Source organism: Semicossyphus pulcher, unplaced genomic scaffold (genome assembly GCF_022749685.1).
Source record: "Semicossyphus pulcher isolate SPU_LCO1_2020_fin unplaced genomic scaffold, fSemPul1.0.p SCAF_23, whole genome shotgun sequence".
In the NCBI taxonomy this organism is placed as follows: domain Eukaryota; kingdom Metazoa; phylum Chordata; class Actinopteri; order Labriformes; family Labridae; genus Semicossyphus; species Semicossyphus pulcher.
The window spans coordinates 11,278,022-11,291,006 of record NW_027211697.1 but is presented as its reverse complement, the minus strand read 5'-3'; the positions used below and the strand labels follow the sequence as shown (position 1 = coordinate 11,291,006).

Below are 12,985 nucleotides of genomic sequence, written 5' to 3'. Positions count from 1 at the left end.
GCATAATACCCTTAAAAGTTAAGGAAGGGCAACAATTCGCCAGTTTGTTATGGGGCTGTTTTGAAGGAGGAAGAGGAAGGGGTGGTGGGAGGGGGGGTTGTTTTTGAAAGGGTTCAGTTTGAGGGGAATGAAGTTGGATTTCAAGCGCCAATTGGCCCCAGAAGGATGGTTTTTTTTTTGGGGCAAAACAGAGAATGTAAAGTGCGAGTGGGAGTCGGCGCCTACCTGTGCATTTTGATGATGGGGATGAGTGTGTGAAAGATGGAGGAAGTAAAACAGAGATGTGTCAGTGGGAGAGAGAGAGAGAGAGAGGAACAGAGAGCGAGACAGGTGAAGGAAGAATGAGACATGAAACAGGTAGGGAATTGGAAGCAGAGGAAATAAAAGAGAGGCAAAGAGAGAGAGAGGCGGGGGCTGTTGAAGGTTATTTATTGGGTTTTTTTCCCTCGTTTTAATCCCATTTTGCGCTTGACTTTTAAGTCTACCAATGTATAGAAACAATGTCGGATGCACTGTCTAATCCCGTTTGGGCCATGAAGCTCACTCCACACTGACAGTAATGACTTTCATTTCCTCTGCTGCTCCCGCTGAAGCACCATGCAGACACTTCACAGGCCGGACGCCACCGCTCCGCCATGCTTGACAGGACAGAGATCCGTCTCCGAGTCAGTCTTAACCTGAACCCTGGGCTCCCTCACTCATCCTTAATCCATCACTTTAACCCCGTCTTCCTCTCTGCTGCCTCGGGAGCGCGGGGATCCCAGACTGGTAAGGTGATTAACTCGCTCGTCCATTCAACAGATGCCAGATTTTTATCTCTCTCCCCGCTTCCTGTTCCTGCGTTAGAGGGGTGTGCGATGCATCAACAGGGTGAGCACCATGGAAACAGACATGCCAGGGACTCGTCTTTAAACACTGAATTACCAAATCAATACAAAAACATGAAGCACGGGTAACTGGAGCCAGAGCTTCACACCGCTTTGAGAGTGTTAAAGATTCTCCAAAAATGATCATGTGACAATCAGATCTATAAAATGACATGACAGTCGTATTGTATATAACCGGGTTATACCACCTGCTTCAGGGCAGCAGCTAGCAGTGGACACAGAGGCCATTTTTTAAAACATGTTTAATTGTAGACTGAATGCAGAGTGTGTTTATTTAAAGCCCCTTTCCCACTGGTCAAAGAACCCGCTAACACCCGCCTTTTTTGCTCAAAGGGAAAGGTTACAATCGGCATTCGGCTCCGATCGGCATCGATGGAAACACAAAACCTGTGTCGACACGCTAATCTCCGCCCCCTTACCGCCGCGATGCTGTGCTCCGTCGGTAACTTCTGTGACTCCTTGTCATCTCAGCTACCCATCCGCCTGTCTCCGTCCAAGCAGCGCTCGAACGCTCAAATGAGTAATAGATACAATAAAGACCCAACCACTGTAACATCTTCACTGTTCACTAACCCTGCCTCCGTCGCGTTTGTCAGACGGTGACGCAGCAGAAAAGAGACCGAAAGCAGGTCGTCACAAGAGGGGTGCGAGGCAAAACATCTCTGGAAGTGTTGACAAATTTATCCAGCTATCCTCGCCGTCACTTATTAAATGATTTTCCTTTCGACTCCTGTTTACGAAATCTGTCGCGCTCTCGTTCGGACGACATTTGTCTGTCTCCCTTGTCCTTGCAGGGAGCAGCGAGATGAGCACGCACTTCGTAACGACGCAATATCGAAAAGGAAAAATAAAAAAAGACGAATAATTTGTTAAGTTAGATTTTTGAGTGCGCATAATGGAAGTGACAAAAAGCAGTTTCATTTCAGAATCATGGTGGGTCAACAACAGCCTTGAAAATATTATATACAGTAAAAAGAAAAGCCAGTTTTCCCGATCCCTCCAACTTGCTCTGGATCTTGTGCGCGGACCAAACTGCGAGAAGGCAGCTCGTCTCCTCGGCCGACCACTGCTTTGCCTTGCATAAAAAATGGCGGACACTCTCGTTTGGTTTGTCTTTTTGGTCACGGTCTCGCCCCTGACGTAAGTGGTTCGTGGCTCTCGACCAGCAAAGAGTTGGTGCCGCTCTGGAAACTGTTTTCCTGTTTGCCGAGAGCCGGTTCATTTTCAGTCGAAACACCATAGAGCACCGGCTCCGAACCGGCCCTGAAACATGCCTTGGTCAAAAAGGGGTGTTAGAGGCGCGTGGCCCTGTGCGGTTGCACACTTCGCACAGCCCATGTGATGGTTCTGATGTATCAATATATGTATTGTATGCGGAGTCAAAGCATATTTTCTTTTACGGCTTTGCTTCATAATCAGAGACTGAAGTAAAAACTCCAAACCAAACCAAACACTTTACAACATCTGTAAATGATGAACAAAGGAGAATATCGTTTGAAAGTTAACAAAGCAAGGTCAGAAAGGAGGCGCAAAAAATGCATCATCAACTATATCTGCATCAGTGCGGATGCCACGTTCCTCTTATGATTTCTTTCATGTCTTGTGTGCAATCATAAACCAGGCTGAGCGAGAGAGCGAGACAGAGATACCCAGACACAGGACAAGTGATGCAGACAAACCTCCCACACGGTCTTAAGTGCATCGTCTTCTGTCCCCCTGCTCAGCCCACACATCAGCCCAGACACACACACACACACACACACACACACACACACACACACACACACACACACACACACACACACACACACACACACACACACACACAACCTGCTGATCCTTCCTCACTGCTGAGGCTGTACAGCTTCTAACCCACTTGTTCTCAAATCACGCAGCTGCAGATCCTTTTTCAGAGCTTCTGCTGCGTTTGAGTGACAGGGCAACGGGAAAAAAAAAAATCACTGCCATAAATACCGAATCAACAAAGAGAAGAATGATATAAGCTTGGAAGAGAGACAAAGGCAGAAACCCGATGGAAGACGCGTGTGTGAGGAGTGTTGGCGATAAACAGGTTTATTTATGCAAGCAGCGTACAGCAGGCAAACACAGGCCTCCTAGGGTCTGACTCAGAATACAGTGCTATAAAAAGCTCCGGTGACACTGCTCACACGCACACACACATACGTACAATGACTTTGTCAATCACACGCTGATGTACAGTCAATCCCAGAGGCCTGTCACAAGCACACACACACACGTGTAAATCTGGTGCCAAGCAGAGCGGCGATGCCCTCGAATCACCCAACGCTGCGGCTGATTAGAAATCACTGCTGGTCTTCTTATCCTCAAATAACCTCTCTGATATCCTGCAGGAATAAAACACTTCAAAACAAAAACTGGTTTAACGATCCTCTGCGCAGCAACATGAAAAGAAACTGCGTTTGGAGTTGCTCTACATTTCTGATCCAGAATCGCGAGGCTGCTTGTGTCTGTTGATTTTTAAACGGGCCTTTGTGCGCTCGTCATCAGAGGTGGGGAGTCATGAGGTAAAACACTCAGGTATCTGTATTTCACTTTGGTAGTTTAGCTTTAATGCATTTAATGTTTTGCATCCACCTGAGCACCATAAAGACTGATTCAAACCCAAATGGACGGGTCAATATCACAAAGAAAACACAATTCCTTGCTTTATCGGTTAGTACACATCACACATGACAGACGTGACATGATGACAACAACAAACAGCGTATGATACGACACGTAACCAAGCGACTGCGGAGAAGAGGCGTGCGGTGAATGTGACGTCTGTGACCGATAGGAAGAAGCAGTGACATGTAGCGGCTAAAGTAAACCAACATTGCTGAAGATGTTGAAGAGCTGCACGACATTCCCCATCCAACTGATGTACAAACTGGAGCAAAGATATTTTTAGTTTTTTGTTATAATATAAAGTCAGAATTAAATGTTTTCCTACATACGACATGAGCTGCACAGAAAGAGCAGGCAGAAACGTCCTTCAGAGGGATGCTTTTATACTGCGAGGCCTTTTTTAAAATCACTACTTCTACGTTTACCTGAATGTTTCTTACACAGGTATCTGTACTTTTACTTGGGCGGGGTACTAACAAGGTTATCAAGCTAATCTCGGGCGACAAAAGTGAGCAAAGTCTTGATTTTTTGATGCTTCTGAAGATTATCTTCCTGTGCTGTGAGGTGTGTTAAGACTTGACTGAAGAAAGGAAGCACGACAACCGCAGCCATGGTGGCAAACGCGAAGCATAAAGTAACATGCACAGCCCGTGTTCACACCAGTAGTCCAAAAACTATTACTGCCAATTCTTCCTGCCCATCGTCCGCCATGTTTGTTTACTCTAAAGTCCCGTTTGAGATCATGAGTGGGCTCTCTCACATTTCTTTCAGTGTGGGCCGCGCTTTAAGTAAAAAATGCGATTACTTTTGCCACCTCTGCTCATCAGGAAAACTTGCCTCAAGTGTACGATGTATTAAAACCTCTAGTTGCCACATTTCACATCAACATGAGTGATTTCGTGCCCCAGCTGTGAGCTCTGGCATGAAGCGAGAATACGGAGGCTGAGCTGAAACGCTGGGGGCTCCCTGACTGCCCTTTACTGTTGTCACAGTCCGCGCTGTCTGATGTGGAGATAACGCAGAGGAAGGGACGGCTTTGATCCTTAATGGGGCCGTGTCGGCTGTGTGGAAATGACATTCATGGCTTGTATTTACACAAGCACAATTACGGAGGTTTATTTTTGGTGAGAGACAATCAATTAGAGTGAAACTCTGTCAGAGTGATAACACAGATTAAAGGAGAGGTTATAGCTGGAGCCTGTTTAGGAGTAGAGGAGCAAAACAAGGGTCTCCCAAACAGGACGGAGGACACATTAACCTTTGACCTTACTGTTTAAGAGCAGCTCTAGTCATGTTTTAAGACATAAAATGCTCTGCTTGAAATAATAAATTGTTCCTCCTCCTTCTCCCTCATTAGAAAATTCCAGACTCTGCCATCGTTTAGCGGCAACTTGTTGAAACTTAGCTAGCTTGAAATGCAGTAATTAGTAGTAACGTTAACGTTAGTAGTCAGTAGTGAGTTTGCAAAAATTACGATGACGGTTACAGCTGGCCCGTGCATCGCTGACGTGGTTGCCATAGGTTACACATATGCATAGCGTCACCCCGTCCATTAACGGGATTGGCTCCTTAGGTTTGTGACGTCTCAAACCTGCCAATCTGAAAACGTGTTGTTCAGCCTGTCCTTGGTACACTGCAGTTTAAAAGCAGACAGGCCCAGCCATGGAGATGACTGCTGATGTTGTCCCTGATATGTCTTGTAGCACATGAAGAACACCACACGGAGATGTTGGATGGATGGGACAATCTCTCCCTGTCCTGAGTCCTAACTGCTCAACACCGTACTTGAATGTTGGCCTAAGAGCTGATGGGCTAGGATTAAATAAATTGCACATCTATATGGTTACAGCTTACCTTTAAAGTGTCCACTCCTTTATGGTGTTCTTGTTGTGCCAACTTACTCACTTCCACAAACCTCACTAATTGCTGAGTAAACTAGGCATACATTATTGGAAATTTTCTAACTCCAGAAACTTCAAGGATGTAGCCCTCTCTGAATCCATCCATCAGGAAGGTATAGAGGGACCTCGATATGCTTCAAACCAAGCGGTTGTCAGATCATAAAGCAGCGTTTGAACCCCTTTGCATGCAAAATCAGGTGAGATGTCTGACAGACTATCCAACAACCTGTAGCCCCTTTTAAACTGCAAGTTCAAGGTGGGATTATTTCGCCTCTGATATGTTTCGTCTACAATGCAAAACATACAGAGGCTGAATGGTGGGGCGAAGTCGTTCTGCCTCTGAGCCGGCATCCGAGGTGAAATGGCGTCTGTGTAAACAGCAAAGCCGGCAGGGCGGAACAGCACCGTGTGTGTGTTTGAAACAGGCGCTTCTTGTTTACACCTCGCGCACGTGCAACGCCGGAACGCTGCAGATCACACACTGGGGCGGCTTAGCGCCGGTGTTGCTTGGTCCAGTGTGAAATGGCAATGGCTGCATGACAGCGGAGCTTCGTTACGGCGCTGAGGCGGAACCGCAGTGTAAAAAGGGCTTGTGAGTATTCTTTACATTACTTTTTGTGTGTACAAAGTTGCTTGTGAAAAAGGCACATTTGTTTCAACTCTCCGTTTTACTCGTACTTATCGATATTAAAAGCAAGTAAAGGTGTCAGGAAATGACAGCTGAGAATCCCAGGTGTGTTAGTTAACAGTTTGAGCACAGCTGAAGTAAGGTCTATATCTCATTGATTTCTCTTTACATCATTTGTCTCTTTCATGGACTTTTAGCTCCAGAGGTAACATGACATCAGCAGGCGCCCCAGGTATTCTACAGCTGCTGTCTCCTCACACGTCTCCCTGATGCCGTAGATGGTTTTTAAGTCAAACCAGGGTCGGTGGAGACGGTAGAAACGCCTCTGCCGAGGGGATGGCCATTCAACGCAGGCTTAAACACACAAGCCTAAAGACACAGTTGGACCACATGTTATATATTGTAGTTTGTTTGAAGCATGCTGAGGCCTTTACTGCCACACAAAAGTAACTCCACATACAGCACACTTCACATGCATGTATGTTGTAATCGCTATGAATCCTCTCTGCACTCCTTCCAGAAACAACAGACTCTACAAAGGCCTCATGCTGAAGGACTAAATTCCTGTTCCTCAGATGTTGGTCCGACAGTCCGCTCTCCCTTTGTCTCTCTTTTTTGTTTCTTCTCTCCCTCTCTCTCTCTCTCTCTGCCTGGGCAGCAGAATCAGCACATCAAATAAATACAGAGAGGGGTATAGTGTTTCGTTTGGAGACAGCAGAACAGGTCAGGGACAATGGGAACACATGGAAGTGGGTGAACTGCGGGCGTAAGAAGAATACAGTTCCAATGCAAATAAGAGCAGGCGGCCTCTTTGAAATCTGATTTTTGGAATTGAATAATTCCTGCAAACTGATTTCCAGGAAAAAAACGGGATTCTTTTGAAATGATCAGTATTCAAGCTCATGCATTCCTCACCTAGCAAAACACAGAACAGCAATGGATGGGGGCTCATTACAAAGCCCATCTTTGGTCCAGCAAATTCATAAAACCTCCACACTCTGGAGACATTGGAGGAGACATGGTGGCCACTTCGTGGACCCCAGTGTCTGAAACTCTGCGTTTGGGTTTGAGTGGAGCCGATGGTAAAACACAAAGTGGTGGCCGAGGCAGAAACAGGGGGCCGGAGGACTGTAGCGTTTGGCCTGAGGTTCAAACAATCGACTCGCGGCGCTCTTTATCTGAACCCACCACAAACCTCCAACTGCTCTTTACAGTTCAAACGAGGCGCCCGAGCAGAGAGGCGATGCTTAATAGTGATGGAGGAGCTGGGAATTCAAGGTCTTTGACTTCAGTGTAAAGTTACAGAGCTAATCTTGGTTAACATGCATAATGCGGTCGTATAAAAACCATGGCAGCAGCATGACTGCCCCTGATGGACGGATTCATTATGAGGGTTTTAAAGAAGACGAAAAACAATGACAGAAAAACAAAATAAAACGCATGACAACAGAAAATGATGTAAAGTCTTTTATTAAATGATGGATGTGACGATTGATATCAAATATCAGCGACAAAGTTAATGATATCAAAACATATAAAATGTAACCAGCTGTGACAGTAAAACACTTTTCCAACAGGACAATAAATAAATAGTTCATATGTTAATAAAACCATGAGAGACGTCAGCACATCGAAAGATGATTGGTCCAGTGACACGACAGGTGTGTAAGATACTTATAACAGTCAGTAATGCTCACATCTGATTGGACGTCTTGTCCTTCATATTCCGGCGTTGGATGAAGCTGTGGTTCTCCCATGGTTACCTGTGCAGAAAGAGTTCAAAGTGATAATCTGGAAGAATTTCATTTAAATAAATGTCTGTTAAGTCTCTATCCATTGCAGAATGAGGTGACACAATGGTGATTGAGCGCCCAGTTAGTGACACGTTTTCCATCAGCCAGCAGTGGTTGGTCTGCCAGAGAGGGTAGGCGGAGCTAAGCGGCTGCTTTTCCGCTCTCTGCAAGTGTTGCGAGTAAACAGTAATCTACTATGGCTGAACAAACAAAGAAAAGATGGATGACTACAGATACAACTTCAACAAGAAGTGGAAATCCAAAGAAGAAAAAACAAACTCGACGCTCAGATGAAGCAAACAGTCTGAAAAGGAAAGCGACCGTCAGCCAGGAAAATCAACAGTTACAACTGGAGCCAACCGTGGACGTCACACATGCAGCACTGTCTGGATATCTGGGAAGTGTGCTCCCGCAGTTACAGTTTATCACCAGAGGTGGAGCCAAAGAGAACGAAACTGTGGTCCTCGAGATTACAACTTTAACCTGAAACAGTAAGTTTATTTACATGTTTTCACAGTTGTTGTTTTTAAGATTTAAAGATGAATCAACTAATCCTTTGAATTAAAAAATAACTGTCAGTTTAATCTACAATGGAAACAATTGAGAGTTAAACTGGGCATCAATATTTAAGAATACTTTCATGGAAATAAATTAGAACCAACTCTCAATGACTGACTGTTCCTTTGAGATTCTCACTGTCTCTGTCACTTGAAGGTGTGAGCCAGAGTACAGTGAATTAAAGGGTTATTTACTGTGATGTGTGTGACTGACAGTCCTGAGAGATGTTTGCAGAGATGTGAGCTGCAGCGACGTCTGACGAGCGCTCTCATCACTGCGTATGTAAAGATGCTTTTCATAAAGACATAAACGTCTCGCGCAGCGTGATGGACGGGAGCAGAATCAAAGCCTTCAGGACGGGAAGCTGTCACAGTCAACGCTTCATCATAAGTACACTGTATGAGGAACTCTGCATGTTCACACTTTACTATACTTACTACCTGAAGTACACTGGTGTTAAAAAAGGTTCACATGTACATGCATTGTACTGTGCAGAAAAACAAACTTCCATGTGAACTATGAACAGGAACATATGCACAAACGTTTCCATGCAATCTAAACAATCATGCCAACCTCCTGCTGCGACAGGCATCCAGGTCTTCCTGTAGCAGAGAGGCTCTCTTCTGCAGGAAGTTAACCTGCAACACACACAGACAATGCAAAATCATGAAGAGAAAAATCTCCACTCTGATTCTTTGTGTGATCAGAACGAGGGGAGAGATGAATGAGAGAACTTAAAGTGGACGAGGAATGATGGCTTTGGGTCACTTGTGCTTTTGGGTGGAGGGGGTTAGCTGGGAGGAAGAAAGGCTTGGTTGTTGGGTCCAGGGGTCAGGACAGCAGGGGTTGGGGGTCAGGAGATTAGGGCAGCGGGGTTAAGGCACAGAGGGACACAGGGGAGATTATGAGCCAGGTTAGTTGAGGTTAGGATGCTGCGAGGCGAGGCAGCGCCATTCTTCTGTTTGGCTACAAAGTGTGAGTTTATTTATGAAGTGTCTTTGGTTAAAGTGAAAATAAACCACATCTACATTTACACGGCATCTACAGCCTGGCAGAATAATCACGGCTCCAAAAGAATCTGTATTGTTGTGGGACTACCGGACTGGAGCAGAGGGTACATTCCTTTCTGTGGGGGAGACCTCGGGAAAAGTTCTAGCGTTTCATTTGGCACTAAACGGTGGTGAAGTAGATGCAAAACCCCAATGAAATGTGGTCAGATGCCTCCAGAGACACGAGAACTCTGCCCTCCTCCATTATTATCTTAAAATAATGCACTTTAACGCGCATACATTCAAAGGGGATCTACTTAAACAAAGCATGCTTCCACTGCATGTTTCTATCATCATCATACAAACCCTCTGTTGTTTACAGTGTAAAGGCAGAGAAAATTAAAGCCCTTTTTTTTATTGAGCATCAAAAATTGGCCCGATGAGATTAGCAAGAGACACGGCTCAGAGGAACAACATGGCTTTATGAGTGTGGTTGTGCAATTGCTGATTGTGTGATCAGATGGAGAGACAAAGAGAGATTAAAGGGCCAGATTTCAACCTCAGTCCTATCATGCTATTATGGGGAGCTAATGCTATTATGGTAGAAACAAATGTGCTCTGTGCCTTAGGAGGACGCTATCTGCTTCTCCAACGGGCCCTGGAAAACCTCCGCCAGACTACATAAAACTCTGAGCCGTTGCCTGCAGCCAAAACGGAAGTATTTCTCTCCAGCGTCTCTCGCCGGGCCGTTCCTTTCAGAAAGAGGGGCGCAATGCATGCTGGGTGTTGTAGGAATGTAGAATGGGCGAAAACCACAAGCTGTTTGTACAACTTTCTCCACAGCTATGGCGCCAATTTCAAATATTATTGCTTCTATCGATTACAAAGCTTTGACTGACAGCGGCTTTTTCCAGAGGTGAACTGCTCCTTTAAGGTTTGTAAAGAGAATTGGATGGGTCCAAAGCGGGAGCATGTCTACGATCGAGTGCTACACCAAAAGCACAATAACACTATGATTGGTGCAATAACAACAAATAACTCTTGCATGCATCATCAGGGTTATGTTTCTGATAGTTCTGATAGATTTGTATCAAAAGAAACTTAAAGACAAATGAAATAAGGCCAATATGCCAATATGTAGGATTATATAAACATATACACGACATATTTAAAAAGGTATCGATAAATGAAAGAGAAAAAGGCCGGGAGAATATGTCTCAGGTTGAAAATGAGAACCTGAACCCACCAACATTTTTTAACTTTCTGTAAACTCAGAGTCAGCAGATTGAAAATGTCAGCATGTTTGTTCTAGTCCTGCCTGTCTGCTCTCACCTGAGCTTTCAGAGAGGTGATGGTATCCTCCAGTTCCTGTCTGAGCTCTGCCGGCATCAAACCTTTGATCCTCTCCTCGTACTCCTGACACACCACGGTCACCTGAGGAGACAGAGGCGGGACATGTCGGTAAACCTGCATCGAAACATTCAGAATTCCATCACTCACTAATAATTCAATACACAAATTATTTCCCTGCACGCACGAACACCTGCACAAACATATCATTTGTACGTGTGACTTGACGGAAATAAAGAGCATATTGTGCTTCTGCTACCATTTCACATTCACACACACAAACACACACACACACAAGCTCTTCCAGACACAGTGCCCAAGCGAGCAGCTCCCTTGGAGCAGGCGCACACACGCTCACACACAGACAGTGGGTATCCCCTCTTTATTCATGGCTCAGAGTATTCCCTCGCTCTTCACAGCTCCTTCACATCTCCACAGGGGGTCTGCAGACTGGCATGCCTTGCTCTGCACAACACCCCCTACTGGCTGCTGATGACTACAGCCACATCTGACACAATGCATTTATGGGCCTGTTACACAGCTGGGTTTGGAAGGGGACAGGGCCACTGTGGAGGGCAGAACACATCAAACGCAGCAGCAGCTCAGAGCCTGCTAGCGAGCTAGCTCCACTGGGGAGGACTGGAGGAAGTCTGTCTGGGGCTAAATTACACTCCACTAAACCAGAGTCTGATTATAGAAGTTGAAAAGGGTTTGGTTAGCTCAACCCCCCGCCTTTTACCCACAAACACACATGAATGGACGCACTCACATATCAAGACATGCACACAAACACAGGGCTTGTAAAAGCATTTACAGCATTCTGAAAAGAGTTGCTGAATCAATTAATCCAGTGCTTGATGAATGGTTTAACAGAGCGTGGGGAAGCAACGGGAGCTGAGGAAAGCAACAGTTTTCACCCACATATTTCAAGGTGTAACCAGGGGAGAGTCTGAGCATTCTGACCATAATGTCTTTGACAGAGCCAAAGATCAGCTCACATCAAGAATATCCCCACGCCCCCCACCTCTCCTCTCATCAGTCCGGTCTTTCAAGTGAAGAGAGCGTGAATGAGTGGAGGAGGGGGGAAAAAAGATTGGTTTTCCTAAAATAATTTTCCTGTTGTGGATTTAACTGATTGTTCTGGCTTTGGCTAATTAATCTTCCTGGGCACAATGAAAGGGATTGGGAAGCACTTCAAAGCAACCTCCAGTATAAATGATCCCAACATGAAGCGGCTCACTTTGTCTCGGCACAGCGTGCAGCAGATTAGTCTGCGCCAACTTTGCCAAATTTTCATGCTCCTTCTGCCCTACTCTTTTAAGTGTCGGGACAATAATATTGGATCGAGATCTCATCAGTTTAAAGAAAAAAACGTTGTTTTCTCAGAGTGAGAATAAAGTGGAGGATAATTTGAGAGTGGCCTTTTCGAACGCTTTCATTTGAGCGTCCAGGAGATACAAAAATCAGCTGAAGCTACGGGAGTGCGGACTTTCTAAAAGTCCATCTATCTATAGCAGCTTCTGTAGTCATAACAAAAATGCAAGCCAAGACAAAACACACTCCACTAGCTCAGAACGCAGCAATAAACAATGGCTGAATAAACACATCCCTTACCAACCACTCTGAATATAAGTCTAGATTCTTCAAAAAGCCACGCTCCTTAGTTTTGCATTCTTGGTTCATGTATGGTGCCGTCACCGCAGCAATGAGAGATCCGCTCTGCCTAAATTACAAGCTCCTTTGTGGCAGTGCTGTCTCCATTTTCCTTCCCATACATTAGAAACGGGCACGGCTGCAGCAGCGTGTTCACCGGGACTCTCAGAGAGCAACAGGGACGACTGGAGACTGTACATGCAGTCGTAGGGGTGATCAAACTAGACAAGCCGTGAATGTTTGCTTTAGCAACGACGACGGACCGGGGAGCTCAAAGTGGAACTAATGTATTATGTGATGCAATAATGTTGTGTATCTGGAGTCTGTCCTAATGTCTTCACAGTCCACTGCACCGACTGGCTGGATGTATAAAATACAGCGTATCATTTTTACAGCTGTGTTCGTAAAGGTTTCATTGTCCTTATCACAACATCCGCATTGCTTTAGTATTATATAATCATATATAAGTATAAACTCTATATCTTTAATAGGCTGAACCCGTATGATACACATTTCTGCTCTGACTGCACAGTAGCAGACCAAAGCATGTGCAATAACCTCCTTCCACAGCATGTCT

General features: G+C 45.3%; 1 protein-coding gene across 1 annotated transcript in view; it reads right to left on the bottom strand.

Moving 5' to 3' along the window:
• Nucleotides 1–7,749: 7,749 nt before the first annotated feature.
• Nucleotides 7,750–12,985, bottom strand: part of cep112 (centrosomal protein 112) — a 115,351-nt gene continuing 110,115 nt past the window's right edge. The window contains exons 25-27 of the mRNA XM_069674002.1: nt 10,738–10,839; nt 8,990–9,054; nt 7,750–7,828 (exon numbers count right to left, since the gene is read on the bottom strand). Coding sequence (XP_069530103.1) covers nt 7,825–7,828; nt 8,990–9,054; nt 10,738–10,839 — 171 coding nt within the window. The 3' untranslated portion in view covers nt 7,750–7,824. The remainder of the gene's footprint in view (nt 7,829–8,989; nt 9,055–10,737; nt 10,840–12,985) is intronic.